Source organism: Prunus persica, chromosome G3, assembly GCF_000346465.2.
Source record: "Prunus persica cultivar Lovell chromosome G3, Prunus_persica_NCBIv2, whole genome shotgun sequence".
Taxonomy (NCBI): Eukaryota; Viridiplantae; Streptophyta; class Magnoliopsida; order Rosales; family Rosaceae; genus Prunus; species Prunus persica.
In genome coordinates this window covers 26863747-26883265 of record NC_034011.1, presented here as the reverse complement: position 1 = coordinate 26883265, position 19519 = coordinate 26863747, and the positions used below count along the sequence as shown (strand labels likewise).

Sequence of the window (19519 nt, the reverse complement as noted above, 5' to 3'; positions counted from 1 at the left end):
CAAAATGAGAAAAATAAATTTTCATTTCAATTCAGTTAAAAAAGAGAGAGGCACGAATGCATTGCATTTGCGACGGAAAAAAAAAAGTTATTTGCAAAAGAGGCCCGAAGGCCGAAGGATTTAATCTTTAACTCCTAGGGGCTCATACAATAATAACATCATACAACTTAAACTAAAGTTCATTCCCCCACCTCTTCTCTTCCTTTCTTCCTCCTTTCACCTCTTCCCCCATTTTCAAAGACAAAGGGTTTTCCCTATTTGTCTTAGTTTTATTATGATTTTCATCCAACCATTATTGGCGGCTGCGGCTCAGCGTCAGATCTTTACCTGCATTTCGACGTCAGATCTCCACCACCATCTTTTTTGCAATTTCTTTATGTTTGGAATAAGTTGCAGAGACTCTTTGGGTTCTCTGTGTAGTTTTCACCTCTCCTTTTGTGAGAGTTTTTCATCTCTTCTTTGTGAGAGTTTTATTTGTATTGTTATGGCTTGGGTTTTTCAAGCTTTATCTTTTTTTTATTATTCTAAGTTTGCAATCTTAGTTGGGATGCCTATGCCAGAGTTTCTTCGATCTTGCCTGATCGTTAGTGGAGACATACCTGATTTTCTTAATTTTGATATTAAACCGCTCCGTTATTGTAATGGCCCTTTTGTGGCTAGTTTGTATTGGCCTTTTGTGGCTAGTGGCTTTTTTGGCTGAATTATGAATGCAATCATAGAATTTCTCAAAAAAAAAAAAAAAACTAAAGTTCATTCCTGGCAAAAAAAAGCACAAGAGCTTTCTATATGAAAAATATTACATGGTTTAGTATATATAACTGCAAAACAACAATATTTTCCCCAATTTAATCGTGATTGTGTATTTCCCTTTCAATTTGATATGGTCTGAATGAGAATGATTATACAAATTGAAGAGATAAGTAAGTCTGTGTGCAAGAGAGATGTACTGTCTGTGTAGTGTACACACTTGTCAATGATAAATGGTTTGAGTACTGGATGCCAATAACACCTCAGCAAAATGACAAGGAGTCCCTTAAATTTCTCGCATGACAAAGATGCCTTTTTTTTTTTTTTTTGGAGAATAAAGATGCCCAGTTTCTCAAAGAGGATAGATAACCCATTTTCAATTATGCCTCGAAAACGATTTTCCATGTCTTAGTGTCCACCATGTCATATATGTCATATTACTAGCTACAAAAAAAATAAAATAAAATATGGGTAAACCCAACAAGGGAATTATTATTTTTGATAAGGTAGGTGCATGTGTGTGTGTGTTCTCTACCGTTCATAATTGAAGGGATTATAAATTAATAGACATCGCCCATCAAAATACCCAAAGTCACAAGAAACACACACGTATATTTTCTTGCATTACTTAAAAGTAAAACAGAGAACCCAATTTTTATAACACAACCCAACTATCTCAACTATTGTTATTCAATTTGGATTGTGGATTGAAGAATCAAAGATCATGCAGTCAAGCCAACGGATAGAGTCTAGTGAAAAAGATCTTAATTTGCAGACTAAAAATCTTAGGTTTGAATTTCCATGACATCTTAATTGTGTGCATATGTGTGAAAAACTGTCATCTCGTTAAACTATCGCTTGCACTTAAAAGATGATGCAATCAATGCACATTAGCTCACTTCTTTAATTCATTTTTGTTTACAATCTTTTTTTAATACAAACGATACTCTAAACTACAAGGGAGATGAGACTTTCGCACACACATTACCAAGTTGTTATGAGAATTCGAACTTAAAACCGCTAATTCATAAGTCAATGTTATTTTCCATTATGCTGGACCCGTTGCAACTTATAATCTAAATTTCAAACCTCCCAATCACATATACATATTCTCCTTCTACATCAGAAATTTATTTGTGAAACACATCAGCATGTGTGTGTGTGTGCAACAGGGCAAATCCTTGTAATTAAAGTTCCCATTAGCTGCAATTGACAACATTTGATGAAGGAGGAGAGACTTGAACCAAATTTGAGACTTTTTCTTTAGGAGAGAGATTATTTGACTACTGACTTATGAAGACTTACCACTCAACATTACTAAAAGATTTTTTTTTTTCTTCTTTTTCATAGTAGGTGTTATAAAACAATCATTAAATAGAATGACATGTGCCATGCACGAATTTGATGAAAATGAATGTCAATTGACAAACGGGAAGAAAAGGCATTGAATGCGCAAATTGAGGTCTATCTATCGACCCCTTTCTATATTGATATGGTCGATGCCGTACGTTGTCAGTTGTTTAACGATCTGCCCAGTTTCTACATACAGCAGTTAAAAGATTTGTAGCAAACTAGCGTGTGGGATTAATCTACTAGGTCATCTTTTCAAGCTAGCTAGCTAGCTAGTTACTAGCTAGTAAGCCTGGAAAAAGAAGGAAAAGCTCAAAATGATGAAAACCATGGATATATATATATATATATATATATTTCTTTTTCTTTTTTTTAACAAACTTTTGTATCGCTTTCGTGATGTATAAACCAGTCCACAAGAATGGGTTTAATTAGTCGGTTTAGTTGGTCCAAAGTTGCTTTAATTCTTCAAAATTCAAAAGTTTGCAAGTTGGTATGATTCTTGTTTCCCCTTTTTACTATTTAATCAGGAACTCAATCAAGTTAAATCTAGAGAGAGAGAGAGAGAGAGAGAGAGAGAGAGAGTCATAACTTATATATATTACTCATCATCTTAGTCGTATATTGGGGAAAACCACTCTCACGGATGGTCATGGGCTCGTGGGCCATACATATACATATACAAAGACAAGTCATGGAACCCTAATGAATTGCAGCACTTACTAGAACTAGAAATGTAGCTAGCTAACCCATTGACTTCTACTGCATGATGAATATGAATGCACAGAGCTCATGCTTGCTCTTGCATGCAGTCTTTGGTCACCGTAGTGGGGATCAATTTTTTCTTTTCTGTTCTTTTTAAGTTTTTAGTTTGTTTAGGGCAGCTTCATCATGCATACTGGCATACTGTAGAGTCATATATATATATATTGAATACTGATAAACTTGATTAATTACTAATTAAGCAACTTTAATTAAGGCCCGCTGGAGAGCAGTATGACTTTTTCTCTTTCCTATTTTTCTCTGTGTGTGAAATGTGTAGCTTTGTGCTTTGGTGTGTGGAGAAGACCTGTTGATTTATGTGTGATGATAATAATGGTGTGAACAGTGAATGGGGTATGTGTGTGGTGGTGATTGAATGGATGGCGACATGTGCTTCCCATCATGGAGACAAGGAAGGCCCCTCCTCAAAAGTTAGCTGTTGAAATATCATACCCAATATCTTATGAATTCAAAGCCTTCAATGGGAAAACAATTTTGCTTTCATTTTCATATAGGTTTTTTCTAAGACTAATTTCCATAAAGAGATAAGCTTAATTGGCTCTGTGTTTGTCTTAATCATTATTCAAGTCTCCAACTCCCATCTATCTTTTCTTTTTTTCTTTTTTTCTTTCTTTCTTTCTTTCTAAAAAGAGATTAACTTGTAATGTTCCTTTTTTTTTTCCAGTCTCTGGAATATCCAATAATAAAAAATGGAAGGAAATTAGGCAGCTACTCAGTCAGCTCAGCGCTAAAATTTCGAACACACAAACACTTAGGAGGATGCTTCGCAACATCAGTACATCAGTACAGAACATATTAAGCCTAAAATTTATAGAATGAAATGAGGGGAGGAAAGATCCTGGAAATTCCCTGTGTATCAATCAAGTTATTATAAGAAAACAAATTAATGTAGGTCAAGTATATGCATATATGTTTTTTCGGGGTTTCTTCTTCAATTCGTATGTAAAAAATTTCAAAATAATAAAACCCCCAAAAAACATATATGTTTTTTTGGAGATTCTGGGCTGCTGCCTCCTTTTGATAAGATGTATAGACCTCACCTCATCATGATCACTCACAATTATCCTTATGTCCCTTTCTCTTGTTTGTGTGGTGTGTGTGTGCCATCCCTTTCTTTTGCTTTTTCCCTTCTTAAGGTTTGTCATTTTCTTTATGAATATTCAGGCTTTCATAATTTTATTTATTTATTTATTTTTTTGGTAACATGTCAAAGTTCCCAAAGTTAGTTAGAGAAAAGCTGTAGAGAAATAAGGATAGATAAGGTTTTCTTTTTAATTCAACTCTGAAGAATAAAATAAAAATATATGATTAATTTGTTGGAAAAGTAAAAGCACGAAAGTTCACAATATTCCAAGGACATATATATATATATATATATTTATTTATTTATTTCTATTTGTTTTACAGATGATGTTACTCGACGAATTGATGGCAATAATTTTAGATATCCCATTACCCAATAAATGGAGAATGGGTGGTTGAGAATCATACATCTATGTCTCTCTGTCAAAATTGGGATGGAAAAGAATCCAATCCAGTGCAAGTGTGGAACTAGCTAAGTGTTAAGTGGATGTGGACTTAATAAATATAAGTAGTCACAATCTTTGCCATGTGACGCGCCTCATTTGCTAAATTCAGAATTTTGAATAGCTTCCCTTCCTCTTTAGATATAATATACTTATTACTTATTGGATACTATTTGCCTCCTTACAGGTAAACGCAAGGAGATTTTCTCCTTCATGTGAATCGTAATTTAACATATATGTAAAAATAATTAATCAAAAGCACAAAAAGAAAAACGTATGCACACATCACACTTAAGTGAAGTATTTTCATTACTTATTAGCTTTAGCTGTGGAGAGAACTAGATTTCCCTTTCACACACAGAATACCTAAATATGTATCCAAAACACTGGCTGGTATACCAAAATTACTTGAAATAACAAAACTGCCATATTTTTCAGTTTTCCTCTGGTTCGTCAACCAAATGCAACGTCAGAATCCCTGACCTAATAATAGCTAGCTACAATTGTCTTTAATCTAATTTGCTGGAAACCGCAACATACATACATGGAAACGAAAATAATTTCTTTCCCATTTAGTTTTGCGTTTTTATAAGGGTTAGCCCCTCTGTCCCAAAAATAGGAAAAAGATCGGAAAACCTCAAGTATGAGGCGTTCTAATTTCTAATTTATACGTGCATATTTCCTAAAAGAATCACACAAAAATAGAAGAAGTGAAAGGCGAGACACAAGCCATACAAGTTCCAAGTATTCAACCGTTTGATTTAATGTACATGGAGGACAAGGGAACCCCAATAAGTTTAGGGTCAATTAAATCATACATAAGTTAAATAGTTATTTACAAAGTCCAAGCAACTAAACTCAACTGCTCAAAGAAGGGCCAAAGTACATGCAGACGGGTGGATTGACCTTGAAAATAGCGAGGATCGCTGATGGAATTGTCCAAATCCCATCACCACATATTAGACCCGAAGCAACTGCCCCTGAATAATCCTCTGCGTCCTTCCTATTCAATCGCTCCCATATGAACAATATCACTGTCCCAACAAACATGTCGATGGCAAAGTATGCTCCGATATAGAACGGGACTGCCATCGCCATTGGAATAGGAATAAATTGTGATATTTTCTTAGGGGTCACATCCCTCAGGAGGTTTATGACTAGAGCTCCCACAAAAAAAACACAGCACATAGCCAGGCAATGCTTGGGCAGCTCTGAGAAGCCCTCGATGCCTAGTATTGCCATTTCCCTGAATATTACAGCATACGGTGCTTTGTACGGACCATCAGGTGACCCAATGTCAAAAGCTGTCCAAAACAACCAGAATGTTAATGGAGCAATCACACAGCCCATGGCTGTTCCCACTAGCTGGCTAATAAACATAGACTTGGCTGAGGACATAGTGAGGTAGCCCGTCTTGAAGTCTTGCATGAGATCAGCTGCGGTAGAGACAATGGACATCATCACCCCACAAGCTGCTAACCCAGCTATAACCCCACCATCACGTCCAACTAGTGAAGCAATGATGAAGAGACCAATTTTCCCATAAGTTGTAGTTAAATTCCAGTCTGTGAGGCCAGTGCCATAGGAGTTGCAGAAGGCAAGGGCCGGAGCAAGGACATATGAGCCTAGAACCAAATACCATTTGAGAGGTGGAAAGATGATTGGCATTGTTGCTGTAGATATTGCAACTAGGCCCACATATCCTGCACCCGCAACCCACGTTGGTATTCTATCCTTTAGAAATACCTCTTCCCTCTTTTTCTGCTCCGGTGTAACTACAGAACTGTCACCATCTGCTTAACACATATCAACAACTATTAGTCTTCGGGTGAAAACAGGTTTCCTCATAATTAAGATACATGCAAACTTTAATCAACTCATACTATGCCAAGTGTGAGATGCTATCCCCTCTTTCTTTCTATTTTCTTTTGGACAGGTTATCCACCAATATCTTCTCACAAAGCAATACTAGGATAATACACAGTTGTACAGAAAATACTAATAACAATATGTCGCAATATTATATTGATCAGAAATTTACCAATAAAGGCTGCCTTGACAACTAAAATTAAAATTTATTTTGACTCTGTACTGAAAATGCCCAACACATCTGAATACAATAGAGAACCATAATTTTAGTTTCTATATCTAGCAGAATAAACTGCCTGTGTAGCAAATACATAGATTTGCTACTCTAAGCCAAAGAATATACCTCTAAATTCCTAATGACAATGGATTTCTTCAGCTAGTTATATTCTTATGCCAGAACTAGAATAGAATAGACTACTCATATACAAACACTACTACAGGAAGAAAAACAACAGTTCAAACATCAGTGGAGTGAATACATGCCTTCCATATATGGAGTGTGGAGTGACAAAATGAAATTGTAGAGACCATACAAAGACTCACCTAAAACCTCATTAACAACAGGAAGGTTGCTCTGTTTGCTACTCTTATTGCATATTTCTTTGACAGTAAAGGTTAAAATCTTCACCAAATTGTAGAGACCATCCCCTAGTATGAGGGCAATAGCAATAAAGACCTGCAAACAACACAATGGGTCAGAACATCACTTTTGGAGCAAATTCACATATATGAGAGACGATGACCAAAAAATACCAATATGAGAGAGAGAGAGAGAGAGAGAGAGAGAGAGAGAGAGAGAGAGAGAGAGAATGTGTGTGTGTGTGTGTGTGTGTGTGTGTGTGTGTGTGTGTGTACCAAGCTTCCTTACTCTACCTTTAGATGTTTTTCATAAGAAATGCAACAAGATCCAGGCTACAAAAAGTTACACTAAACTCATGTAATTAGCCTGAAAAATCAAGGTAGTGTGCCCCAAATGAAAATAATTCCATAATACCTTATATCCATAAAGACCTTTGAAATCATTACTACCAAGATCCGCTGGATACCAGTCCCCAGCATATTGTGATATTAATGGCCAAAGAAAACCCCATGATAAGATAGCCCCAAAAAGAACTGAGCAGTTGACTATGTGGGAGCATATGAGACCGCATCCAACATAAGTTGGACTGAAGTCAAAATAAAATCTGCATGAAGCAAGTCATGTAAAACATCAACAACTTCACTGTCATAAAATATTGTGGATCTTACTTGAAGGAACCCTTTTATGCCACTTCCAAAGAACTTAACAAATGAAATCCAGGTCAAAGCCCAAAAGAACAAGGGGTGAATGCGTGTGGAAAGAGAGGGAGGGAAAGGGAGGGGTTGGGAAGGGGAGTGAGAATGAAGAGAAGATTCATGAAGAAAACCAAAAATATAATCGCCTTACGTGTTCTTAAACAGTGTCAACCCAAAGCTAGGAAAGTTGTCAAATCCGCATGAATCTCCAATACCACTAAAGAACCACTTAAAGCAGCTCCAAATTAAACTTATACTTAAATACTTTCCTAGAGCACGAACTTGCTTCCTGCAAAAATAAAACTACGAAGATCATTAGTTGGAAATGATGCAGGGTAATTATTAAATCTACTTTTTTAAGGGGAAAATAAAGGCCAATTCCAGTGGTGGCAAAGTGGACTACTGTTGAACATATCATAAAGTTGAGACATAGACTTTACCCGGCAAGCTCTACACCAGTGTTAGTGTGAAAACTATTTATCAACATTGCTGTGGCTGTCCCACTGGGATACGTGAGTTTGTTGTCCAGGACCATAACCTGATATCACATGAATAAAGATGTGATAGGATACATTCGAACACTAGTATGCAACAAAAACGAAACATGGTTGCCAACAGGCATATTAAACATGTATCATTAAAAAGGCATAGCCAGCGAATACACTGTAAGAGACAAATGTTTCTATCAAAGGGTCTAAAAATTACAACATTATATACATTGAATCAGGCATGCCAATAGCAAATTAAAAAGACAATTCCATAGATGTAAGGGCAAAACACCCGGAGCCAACTTAAGTCACAAGCAACACAGTCACCATTAGCTCAAAACCAAACCCATATGTATGTAGCACCGAAAAATTATCCATATCCATGAAGTAAGTAGTTACCTTGCGAAGGGGAACAAGACTAAAAAGGCCAAGGAAGCTGACAACAAACATGAAACCAGTCATCCACGACAAGCTTGGATTTTTAACATCTTCTGCCCGATTACCAGGGTAATCAGCACCAACAAGATTATATGTTCGCTCATCCATTGCAATCAGATAGGAACCGAATCCCCCTGCCAATTCATTTCACATTTATATGATTACACACCAGAAAGAAGAAAAACATTTTCATCATAATGTCCATATTAACAATTAACAAACAGGAAATGGAGAGTAAGAGCTATATATAATAGGGAAAAAAAAAAAAAAAAAAAAACCATTCACACTGATTAATAGCTATTTAGTGACAAACAGAACACAAAGCAATTATCCAAACAAGAGAAAGAGAGGTTACCGCTAAAAGCGAGGCCGTAACAAGCAACAACGCAGGTCTGGATGACGGTGTTTTCTTGCCTGGTAAAGGGAGCAACAGAAAACCCTAATTTGGACAAGAGGCCAGTCCAAGACTTGACTAAGAAGAAGCCTAGAAGCCCAGCGCCGACATTCATGGACGGAATAATCCCGACCGTAAGATTGAGCTTGTGGGTGATGATGCAGAAGAGGGTCCCCAACAGCGCGCTCACCACCAGCCCTCTGAGCGTGATCTGGTCCTTCCATTGGGGGACTTGGTCATCATCATCGACGGACTCAAGGGGGCTGATCTTGTCCGAATCGTGAAGCAACGGCTCTGATATTCCCACGGACGCTGTCTCGGTCTCCATTACTGTGATCAGCTTTTGGTTATTCTGGTGTATATTGTTGGAAAATGAATAGGGATTTCAATTTCAATGAAGGTCAAGATTTATATTGTTGACATTTTTGGGATGCGTTGTGTTATGTTGCGGGCAGAGCAGAGGGATGGGCCGGCGTGTGGAGCAAACGTGCAGACAGATATGTAGTTGGAGTCTTCAGGGGCAGGAAAGGTAGCGTGGCCTTTTGAAAGTTCGTTCAAGTCAATTTATCCAAACCAATCATGACGCGTGTCTCGCCGTCATATTCCCTGTATTTTGTTATAAATTCTGAGTTGGTTCACGGATGATGCAGACTAAAGAAATGGGAAAAAAGAAAAGAGCTATTTACACTAATATCTTATGAGGTTTTTGGTATTTTTATAAAATTCCTTAAAGTTTAGAAAATTATAGAAAAAAGGCTCTTGAGATTTCAAATTGTTTTCATAAAACCCATTTTTATTGATTATTCATCTAAAAATTGATTATTTCATTACAAAACACTTATGCAAATGAAAAATTTAACCTCAATAAATGTATGTGCAATTTGATCTCAAATGCTAACTTTGTCATTTGGAGAAATTTAAATATAAAATCATCAATCTTTGAATAAAAAATCAACAGAAATAAATTTTAAGAAAATAATTTTAAAACCTCAAAAGATGTTTATGTAATTTCTAAAACCTCAAGAGGTTTTAATAATTTTATGAAAACCCCAAAACCTCAAGAGAATGATAGTGTTAATAACTCAAAAAGAAAATTAAAGAAACTGTATAAAAAAAAATTACGGCACAGTGCGTGAGGTAAGTTTAAATTGACTAAATGACTGACTGTCATAGGAAAAGATTATTATTATTATTTTGGTCAGAACTGTCAAGGAAATTTTGAGATCATGGGATGTAGCGTTGGCCCATTGGGCTATTATTACTTTGCTCCATAACAACAAAAATGTCACCCTCTTCACCTTGGAGATCCAAATGCAAGCTTCATCAATCCACTTATCTCTTAAAAAAGAGAGTAGAAAGATAGCATTGAAATAGCCAAAATCATCCAAAACCCAAATATGAGGGACAAGAACAAATGTGTGATCTTAAAAAAGACTCGCGCATGAACAACTTGAGCGAAAACAAATGTGTCATCTCTTTTTAATCTTATTTTTTTCATTAGAGAGTTGACATTGCCAATAACAAAAAAAAAAACCCCAACTTATCTAAGAGATATATTGCCAAGTATTTAAGAAATGCAACAACCATGAACTATTTATCCATAATGATAATGCATCTAGAAACCAAGTTGGTTCTCTACTAATAAAGTATGTATGATGGATGGCTCAACTGCTAAAGGAGAAATAGGGGAAATTAGACCCATACACTTTACACTTGTAAGATGGGGGTCTTATCATTTTGAAATAGCCCCATACAAATAAGAACCAACAATAATTAGGGTGATCATGTACTAACTCCATACTATACAAAAACAATAATGAAGATGAACACATACTCCAACTGCCCAATGAGAATCAGACCCAAAAGAAAAAAGAAAACAAAATGCAGGATACGAAATCCAACTCACATGGTCATGGATGCTTGTGGTGGATCCTCCTGCCGAGAATTTTGCTGAGTTTGCGTTTGTTGTGGTGGTATATGGAAGGTGTCATGGGTGGTGAGTGATTCTCTTCTCTTTGTCTTTAGTCTTCCACGACCAAAAGTGGCAACTCTTTCATATTCTAGCTCTTCGTTGGTTAGCAAAGAATTAGGATACTCCCAATGCAAGCACCCGATTTGAGGAGAGAGCGCTCCCTACTGGTCGGAATTTTGATAGATATTGTCTCAATTAATTAATTAATTCATCATGATCGCAATTATAGAGGGTGACTCCTTCACCACTCTTCCTCTTCAACATCATTTCATGCAAAAAGGAAACCAAAACCAAAACAAAAACAAACAACAGAAACAAACAAAGATGCTATACCAGTTCCACTTGTTGTCAAATTCCGCATTTGCTTGCACCTTCGTAATTTTTTACTTGCCCTATTCTGCCTTTGGAATTCTGCCCAACAAGTCCTTTGCGTGCATAAATTCTGCAATGGTAATAATTCAAGTGACGGAACATAGTCTAATTGTATGTATTCAAAATTCAGGCAACTGCATTTAGCTCACAGAAAATGAACAAGCATTATTAGCCAGTAGCATCAGTAACCATACTCGAGAGACAAGCATGCCCTGGAAACGAAATTTCTGTAAGATTCCAAACTAAGTATGCTTTGGATGTACTTACCTACATGCACCACTAAGAACAGTCGCAGTCGAATATCGATTCCCATCATTAATAATAATAAAAACAATTATTCAATAGCAGTTCTTCAATGCTTTGAAGCGAAATCACAAAATCAGTTTACATGTATAAACTATGAATATACTTTCTGCCCAGGATCTCTTTAGTACTTCATTTGTCTTGCGTAATTATCAAGCCCACTTGTAAAAGGAATCAAAGATGGAGGCATGCATGCATGGCTTTGTCTCTAAGCCTACGGCAGCATTATCCTTCCCAAATTACTCAACTTCGAGAGATGAGTAAACTTGTGGGGTATGCTAATATTTCTGGGCCAGCAACCTTGTCCTGGTGCCTCCTCCATCTAGAAGATACTTAGACATGATAAGTACGACAGTTTGTCAAATCTAAACCCCTCTATAGCTATTAACTGTCCAAATTATACCTGCATGAAAGGTTTGGGCTAATATAAATAAAAGAGAGAGAAATTAAGCATAAAGCGGAGCTGCATCAATGTGTTGTTTAAGCAAAATGAGTGTACCCCTGTCCTGTTCATAAATCACAAGTCCATTTATAACTCATAGATCCTACATGAGATTGTAATGAGTAAACTCTAATTCAACTTCTAGAACCTACAGCAGGCATTTAACTTTTCAGTTTTCAATGCAATATTGAGCAGCTTTCATCGTATATGAAAATATAGTACAATGCTTATCTAAAGCTTTCACAATTTAACCAATAATCATATTTGCAGCGGCATATATAAAACACAATGCTTACTTGTGCAACCCACTTCAACGAAGCACAAATACGCATAAGAACAATCTTATAGGTATCCAAACCACCCTTCAATTTGTCTACATGATTTGGTCTTGATAAGAACAGCCAACCACAATCTTGTATCTTTCTAAATGTCTCTCTACTCAACCACCTCAGACCCTTCTAGCAATGAGTGACTTCCACCTCGTTTAGAAGTCATAATGAAAAGATCTTATTCTGCCACTCTTCCTATCATCTCTTTTTAAAGCCCATTTTCCTTGCAAACTAAACCTACATCTAATTTCTATCTTCAATGTTTACTAGAAAAATATAACATCAAGCCCTTCGACACGAATGAAAATGAAGGTAAGTGTAAACTCTTACCAAATTCAGAATAAGAGCTATGTTCATTCCTTTAAACTTTATTTTTGCATTCCATTCATGCAGTTATTACAATGGGTGCACCACAAATTTCGGCACAGTAGCATTGAGCCTCTCAAGGATCTCAGTATTGGTATTCCTACTACTTTTTCCGTAATTTTCTTCTTTTGCCCCGCATCTTAAATAATGCTGTAGCCAGACATCAGTCAAAACTTTTAATTCGAATAAATCAGGTTACAAATATTAGCATAATAAATCCTTGATCATAATATACAACGCTGCAGTCAAGGCTAAGCATTCCGTTCATATTCCTTGATCTTAATATGACGCTGCAGAACCCCAAATTGTCTGAGGCAGCCAATCTCTTGTGGACAGTGTCCACCTGATATCTCTCATTGGCGAATTATGTTGGGACCAACCACGTTGTACTAACTAATGAAATTACTCGACCATCTGAGAGACCAGTTTATTACAGCAACAATGCAGCCACTGAGATGACTTGATCATAGACACAGATCAAGCCATTCTTCATTTGTTATTTTCACACATGTCCTAATTCCTTTTGTAACTAATTTCAGGGGATCCTGGTATTTTCCTTTCAGCTCAGCCATCAGTTGATGATCAACATTCCCATATGAAGTCAAGCTTTGGCTCCAGCTATGGATCTACATCCTTGGAGCCACCTAAAAGGGACCAAGAAAAATCTTTTTCTGAATCTGAAGCCAATAGAGAAGAAGAAACATCTGCTATTATCTCAGAGCTATTTCATGGCTTTCTCACCATTGGAACACTTGGCTCTGAACCAAGTATCAATGAGCCGGAAACACCAACTTTTGCAACAACTTTAGAGAACTTAAGTGAGCCAAAAACAGAAGTGACACAGAATGACTTGAAGCTCATCAGCTATGAGCTAGAAAAGTTCCTTGAGGCGGAGACAAAGGAAGAAGGGGTTCGTGCATCATCAGCAAGGAACAGTCATGCTAGCACTATTACACTCAATGGAAAGCAAATGGAGGAATCTGAAGATGAAGAGTACTGGACGACAACTGTGGTACGTCCGCTCAAAGAATATCTCTTTGGGTCCTCAATTGAACTACCAGACACAAGAATAGAAGCAAAGAAAGAAAAGACATCACTGCAAGAGCTGTTTGATAGGACAAAGATGACAACGGAAAATTGTAAGGAGACAAGTGAGAGTGTGGATATAAAATCCGAGCATAAGCATACATCTGCCATGCAGTTCATGAAGAAGATCATAAAAAAACTCCATGCTTCTTCGAAAAGCTCTGCCCCTTGTACTGGTGGTGATGTAACTGATCCTGTTTCCACCAGGAAGACATTTGGTGAGGCATCTGATTCTGTTTCAACCAAGAAGAAACCCCATAAGGTTGGGTTCCTACAACTAGATATTCCCAGACCCACAGCTAAACAGCACGTCTGATGTCTCTGCATCATACACACACACACACACACACACATGTATGTAGATGTGTACATACATACATAAATACATCATTGCATTGCAATGATTGTATCAGTGCTATCCTAGATACAGCTAAGTCAAAAACAAGAATTTGATGTTATCAAAGATCTGATTTTCAACATCTAGACCAAAGAAACATTAATGGTGAGAGATCCAATTACGGTGTTTTGCACACACAAAGGATGTGACCCTGACACCAGAGATAAATTAATTGTGTGAACCAAAATGTAGCATGAAAATCGTCCCTGCTAGCATGCTTAGGTCTTAGGATGTGATTTATACACTCAAAAGAAGGTGTTGTTTCCAAGTTACCGATCTCTGTAAAACCCAGCATCCAGCCAGAAACCTTATTTATCCAAACTAATCAGTAGAGTTTCCATGAGATGTCTTCATCAGACAACAATCTCTCTTTTAATAATTTGACGAAAACCACCAGGTGTTGCCTTCACTTAGATTTGGGAAAAGAAAAAAGTGGATAACACTTCACATTCAACTTTTTCGTTTCTTTTTGTGTGGCATGCAGATCTTACGTATGTTCCATAGAAGGATCCATCCTGAAAGCTCTACAGCTGCAAGAGAATTTGTCGAGGCCGAGAAATACAAGGACAAGAACAATTACAGTGCCCATGGTCGTTGTAGAGAAAATATGATGCTCATGGGCAGAGACAACAGAAGGTTCCCTCAAGGGGCAATGATAAAGGAGGGGACAGAACATGGTAAGAAATACATGAACTTGCCCCAATACAGGCTAAGTGGCAGCAATTTTAGAAGAAAGGGAGAGCACTGGATTAAAACAGATGCAGACTGTAAGTATCACTTTATATCCTATACCATGGAAACATACTTTGATTAGTTCCCACTGGGTCTGAGAAATCAGATACAGAAAACCTAAAATCCAGGAGAACAAAAAGTACAAAACACCCAACAGAAATTTCATACTCTACCATCAGTCTTCTATGAAAAATTAAGTCTATTATGAAGTATAGTCAAGATCGGCAAAATTGAGTCTATTATGAATATATTTAACCACTTTGTGCTATTTGCATTGCAGACTTGGTGTTGGAGCTGTAGCAATAGAAGTTGCAAGAAAAGTCAGTGGTCTTGATCCTTTCTGAGACAGAATGCCAATCTTGTGATCGATAAAATTATCTTATGCCAATCTTGTGATCGATAAAATTATCTTTTCATGTACTTATTTATGAGTGATTGAGTGTTGATGAACTCAAGAAAAAATGAAAAAAGACTAGAAGGTATTCATCTCTCCTCAGTGTGTTGATGAAGTTGTGACTCAGTTTTATCTAAATTTCTTTCCCAATCAATAAAGATTTCAATTATCTACAAGTCTTATTTGAATGGTTGAGAGTTGAGAGCCATTCTCAAATTTCTTGAATAAGTATTCCAGTTACTAGCATACTATATGGTGCATCCCATATTTTATGCAACCAGACCCTTTTTTTTCATTGCTATTGTGTTGTTTGAACATCATATATTCTTATCAGACATTGAGGAAACTTGCTCTTAGTCAAAGAGGCAGATATCAACAAATATTCTCAAACATCTCACCATGGTTTCACAATTGGTTATCCAGATTTAATGCATCAATTCTTAGAAACCCACTATTCAGGCAAAGCACTACTGTTTATGTGCAACATGGTTCAAAGTCCAATTCAAATAGGTAGCACCATAAATTCGTGGACATGAGTGTCAGAAGTAAATATAAAGTAAAGAGTCAAACCTCACAGCATGCCATGTTGAGGCAGCACCATCTTGCTGAAATCAAATCGGTAGAGGCTCTTCCCTAAGAATCCCACCCATCTCCATCCTCCAAGATCGATCAACTATAGCTGCTAACTCTCTGAAAGGCCCATTATAAGTTCCCATAAGCAGAACACAAAATGTATAGAACAAGAGGAAAACAAGAGACCAGGTAATACAGTTCGTTTATAATTCCAAATGGGTGAAGGCCCTAGGTGCTAGATTATGAAACTTGCCAATGCTATTAGTTTTAGGAAAATAAGATCACCATAATCCAAATACAGTGCATTTTAAGCTGACTTGGGATGCCCTTTAAACCATTGCAACAATAATCATTAATGTTTTATGCCACTTGGAAACTGAAAAAACATTTGGAATGTAAATGTAATTCTAAATTAGTCCATTGGCTTTCAATTACAATTATATGCACATTGCTCAACAAAATACTAATAGGACACATTACGACCTTGACACCAGGCTCACACTCTATTTTGCACACGTTTTATGACTTTGATACCAGGCTCACACTTTTTCTTCTAGTTATGCACAAAAATTTCTTTGCAAAGTTAAGAAAGTTGCTACATCTCCTTTTCTGACAAGAAATAAATGCAGAAGCTTTCTCAACTTCATAGAGCCACATTCATGTCCTTGTTAAAATGCAAAGATTTGGGTCCATATATGATAGCTTGCAATACTAAAACTTTGAATTTATCAATTTCATAGAAAGTTGAAATTAATCTCTCACTACCTAGGTCGCCAAGGCAATGCACCAAGTGAAATAATGAACATATAACAAGTGAACAACAACAAAGAATCAGAAGTTAGAACCAGGAAAAAAAAACAGACTTGAGATCATGGCTGACAACAAGTATAGTCAATTCTTTCTTTAGATGCTTTAGAAGCTTCACAACATCAGCACGTGCCTTCCAATCTGATCAAAACAAAAGTTTATATAAATATCAAATAAAGGATCAGAGATACAACCTTCCTCCCCAGTAGGAAAAAAAAGAAGAAAATGAAACAGGAAAAATAAAGAAGCATGAGCATCACTAAGTCCACTGGAATTTGTTTTTATATAGTGAATGAGAGATCAGTTTGAAAGTGAGTGAAAGAGAGAATGCCTCTATTGGTTGCCAGTGAAAAATGTTTCCTGGGTAAAGCATTATGGCATTCTCAATGCCTGATTGTTGAAAATAGTTTTCCATTAGTCCAACTTGCATGGAAGGAGCAAATGAAACCAGTAATGAAGTCGAACCAAAGGCACTAAATTCATCTTCTTACCAAGACCAGCAAGAGGTTCATCCAATATCAATAAATCAGGGACTTGCACCTGAAGATTAAGGTCAATTGACAAGTATGAGTGACTTCATGCCAAAGTGATAACTAGCTATATAAGACTGAACTTTATGAAACCACATAGTTAAGGTGTCATCTAATATGTATTACATTGTCAATTTGGTGTTTGTGATTGTGTTTAAATCGAAGTTCTTACTAATTGAATTGCCAAGGCAAGCCGACGTTTGTAGCCACCACTAAGGGAGTGGGGATCTCTATCCAATGAGATCCCACTTAAACCAACCTACAGTCATCAGTTGAATTAATCATTTTTTAAAATAACCAAACCCTATAAATAGTGAGCATCAACGGAAAAAAAATGCCAGAATAAGTAGAAGAAAATGTTCGTGTTGGGAAGGGGTACAAGTACCCAATTGATTGCTCGTTGGAGTCTTAGAGCAAGATGCTCCTTCATTTGAAGATCACCCTTTTGTCTTGGCCACCCAAATGTAACTTCCTCAAGAACATTATCCGCGACAAAATACCTAGCTTGAAAGGGGACATATTATCAAAAACTTGGAAATGGGAAACCAAACAGACATGACAGAGACTATGAAGGATATGGGAGCACATTACTGTAATTTAAGAACATAAGAAGGTAATACACCGCGATCAAAGGCTGATAATTAAAAACCTTTTGACACAGTGGTGATTAAGTTCCAGAAACGTAATTCATACAGAAGATGTTGGATGCACAAACTTGGTCAAGTACTTGAAAAAAGGTATATTTCCAGTAGAGCAATGAACATACATTTTAAATCTCACTGTAAGAATAAAACTTTCATTTAACACATAAGTGTACAGACAAAAAGGGGAAACTCCAAAAGCTTTACTTTTGTACAAATTCCAATGACTACATGCTGATGTAACTCTCAATATATGCAAGAGAGGACCCCAAACCCTTATCATGGTTTATAGAGACTGCAAACAATTTTTTGTTTCTTAACTAATATTCAGTACCTCTCTGGAAACTGAAATACAATGCCAACTCTTCCTGAGGATAAGGGTTCGGGAGACTGAACTGGATTGCCATCATTTCCATATTTTTGAATGTAAATTGAACCTGAAGTTGGTTTGCTTATCTCTGCAAGAAGCTGGAAGAGGGAGAGGAAATCATATACAAGATACTACTTAAAAAGAAGATGGATAACATAATGAGTAAGAGTTCCTTCAATAGCATTAACACACAACCTGCACAAGAGTAGTCTTTCCACTACCACTCCGTCCAAAAATTAAGCCAAAGCTGCCAGATCAAAGTGAACAAGTTATCCTAAGAATGAAAAATCGCTCCACCCATCACAGAATATGTGTGGTCCAACCCAAAAAAATATCTGACAATATGTGAACCAGTTCATTGCATCTAACACATCCTTTGTATGGTCTGATATAAAACAATCTGTTAATATATCTGAGGCAGAGGATGATCCATGACAATATTACCTCACAGAGGCATTCCTACGCGGAATCAACTAAACCAAATTTCACAAGCTTGCCAGAATGAATGTGGTTTGCATGCAACTAAAGATTGACTACCAGACCACAAATATGTACCTTTTCTCCGGAAGTGAAAAACTAACAGAATTTAAAAGGCTAAGCTCGGTCCCTGGCGGTTGGTAGCTAACATTGCTAACCTGGAAAAGTGACAGATTGAATACTTCAACTGTTAAAACTAATAGACTGTGTTTTACTTTCACAAAACTTAAGACAGACAAAGATTCACAAGCTTATGAGCCAATGATCAAATCTAAAGGAAATGAAGCCATTACTTGGAAATTTAACCAAATTCTATGGACAAGCCATAATTATACACATTGCCTACCTCACTGTGAATGCTTTCAAAATACTGATCAAGAACTTAGCAAAAGGAAAATTATAATAAAATTAAAGAAAATCGAAGTCGGAAAAGGAAACTTACTTCAAAGCACGAGTGCTCGCATTTGAACTTTACAGAGTGTGAGTTTCGGAAATTCAAACTGTGAAAACAAGAAAATCCAATATAATCATAAAATTGTGAACACTAAACGTCAATGACGCATTGGATAAAATGTGTTATGAGAAGGTCAGACAGACTAGACGCTTGCCTTGAGCGTGACTTGGGTGCGATTGGGGTTACTGGTTCGCGCGCTCTCCGCCCTGTTAAGGGGTTGAAGGCGAAAACGGAGCTCGCCATGTTTCGCGGTCTGCGGACTGAGCACCCTGAGCTTTGTCAAACAATACAAGAAAGACACAGCACTCATGGATTTGGGCCCTGAAGGACTTGTGGCGGGTTTGGGCCTTTTTTTGGGAGGGTGGCCGAAAACCCAGGATTTTTTTAAAATCAGTTGAAAATTT

At 36.8% G+C, this 19519-nt stretch overlaps 3 protein-coding genes across 6 annotated transcripts; 1 reads left to right on the top strand and 2 right to left on the bottom strand.

The window, feature by feature from the left end:
- Positions 5111–9433, bottom strand: LOC18784318 (probable metal-nicotianamine transporter YSL6). The gene is made up of 7 exons (XM_007214940.2): positions 8832–9433; positions 8438–8610; positions 7991–8088; positions 7702–7839; positions 7270–7459; positions 6819–6951; positions 5111–6199 (listed from the first exon to the last, which is right to left on the bottom strand). Exons 1-7 carry the CDS (start codon positions 9196–9198, stop codon positions 5265–5267), a joined length of 2034 nt encoding a protein of 677 aa, XP_007215002.1. The 5' UTR covers positions 9199–9433; the 3' UTR covers positions 5111–5264.
- Positions 10522–19500, bottom strand: LOC18782475 (ABC transporter I family member 11, chloroplastic). Of its 3 annotated transcripts, XR_002270707.1 has the most exons (13): positions 19270–19500; positions 19104–19161; positions 18740–18819; positions 18380–18431; positions 18149–18282; positions 17559–17673; positions 17346–17432; positions 17135–17183; positions 16700–16784; positions 15834–15953; positions 11482–11920; positions 11176–11284; positions 10522–11003 (listed from the first exon to the last, which is right to left on the bottom strand). XR_002270707.1 is itself a non-coding variant. In XM_020559547.1 (11 exons), the coding sequence occupies exons 1-10, from the start codon at positions 19356–19358 to the stop codon at positions 15875–15877; spliced, it is 828 nt and encodes a 275-aa protein (XP_020415136.1). In that variant the 5' UTR covers positions 19359–19500; the 3' UTR covers positions 11430–11920; positions 15834–15874. The 3 variants fall into 3 exon arrangements, 1 of the variants encoding a protein (XP_020415136.1); XR_002270708.1 differs by lacking the exon at positions 11482–11920; XM_020559547.1 differs by lacking the exons at positions 10522–11003; positions 11176–11284 and having other exon boundaries at positions 11430–11920.
- Positions 11927–15823, top strand: LOC18782538 (protein LAZY 1). 2 transcript variants are annotated; one of them, XM_020559546.1, is made up of 4 exons: positions 11927–12748; positions 13194–14002; positions 14622–14904; positions 15150–15823. In XM_020559546.1, the coding sequence occupies exons 1-4, from the start codon at positions 12589–12591 to the stop codon at positions 15167–15169; spliced, it is 1272 nt and encodes a 423-aa protein (XP_020415135.1). In that variant the 5' UTR covers positions 11927–12588; the 3' UTR covers positions 15170–15823. The 2 variants fall into 2 exon arrangements, with proteins under 2 accessions (XP_020415135.1, XP_020415134.1); XM_020559545.1 differs by having other exon boundaries at positions 14622–15823.

Bases quoted from the DNA above. Each gene is read 5' to 3' on its own strand.
- LOC18782475 (XM_020559547.1), bottom strand. From the start codon at position 19,358: ATGGCGAGCTCCGTTTTCGCCTTCAACCCCTTAACAGGGCGGAGAGCG. The intron at 19,162-19,269 runs GCAAGCGTCTAG...TTGTTTTCACAG, and splicing joins GCACCCAAGTCACGCTCAAG to TTTGAATTTCCGAAACTCAC. The intron at 18,820-19,103 runs GTAAGTTTCCTT...TCACTTTTCCAG, and splicing joins GCGAGCACTCGTGCTTTGAA to GTTAGCAATGTTAGCTACCA.
- LOC18782538 (XM_020559545.1), top strand. From the start codon at position 12,589: ATGAAAATGAAGGTAAGTGTAAACTCTTACCAAATTCAGAATAAGAGC. The intron at 12,749-13,193 runs GTATTCCTACTA...AACTAATTTCAG, and splicing joins TCTCAAGGATCTCAGTATTG to GGGATCCTGGTATTTTCCTT. The intron at 14,003-14,621 runs GTTGGGTTCCTA...TGTGGCATGCAG, and splicing joins CCAAGAAGAAACCCCATAAG to ATCTTACGTATGTTCCATAG.
- LOC18784318 (XM_007214940.2), bottom strand. From the start codon at position 9,198: ATGGAGACCGAGACAGCGTCCGTGGGAATATCAGAGCCGTTGCTTCAC. The intron at 8,611-8,831 runs GTAACCTCTCTT...ATGAATTGGCAG, and splicing joins TTACGGCCTCGCTTTTAGCG to GGGGATTCGGTTCCTATCTG. The intron at 7,460-7,701 runs GTAAGGCGATTA...TGCTTCATGCAG, and splicing joins TTGACACTGTTTAAGAACAC to ATTTTATTTTGACTTCAGTC.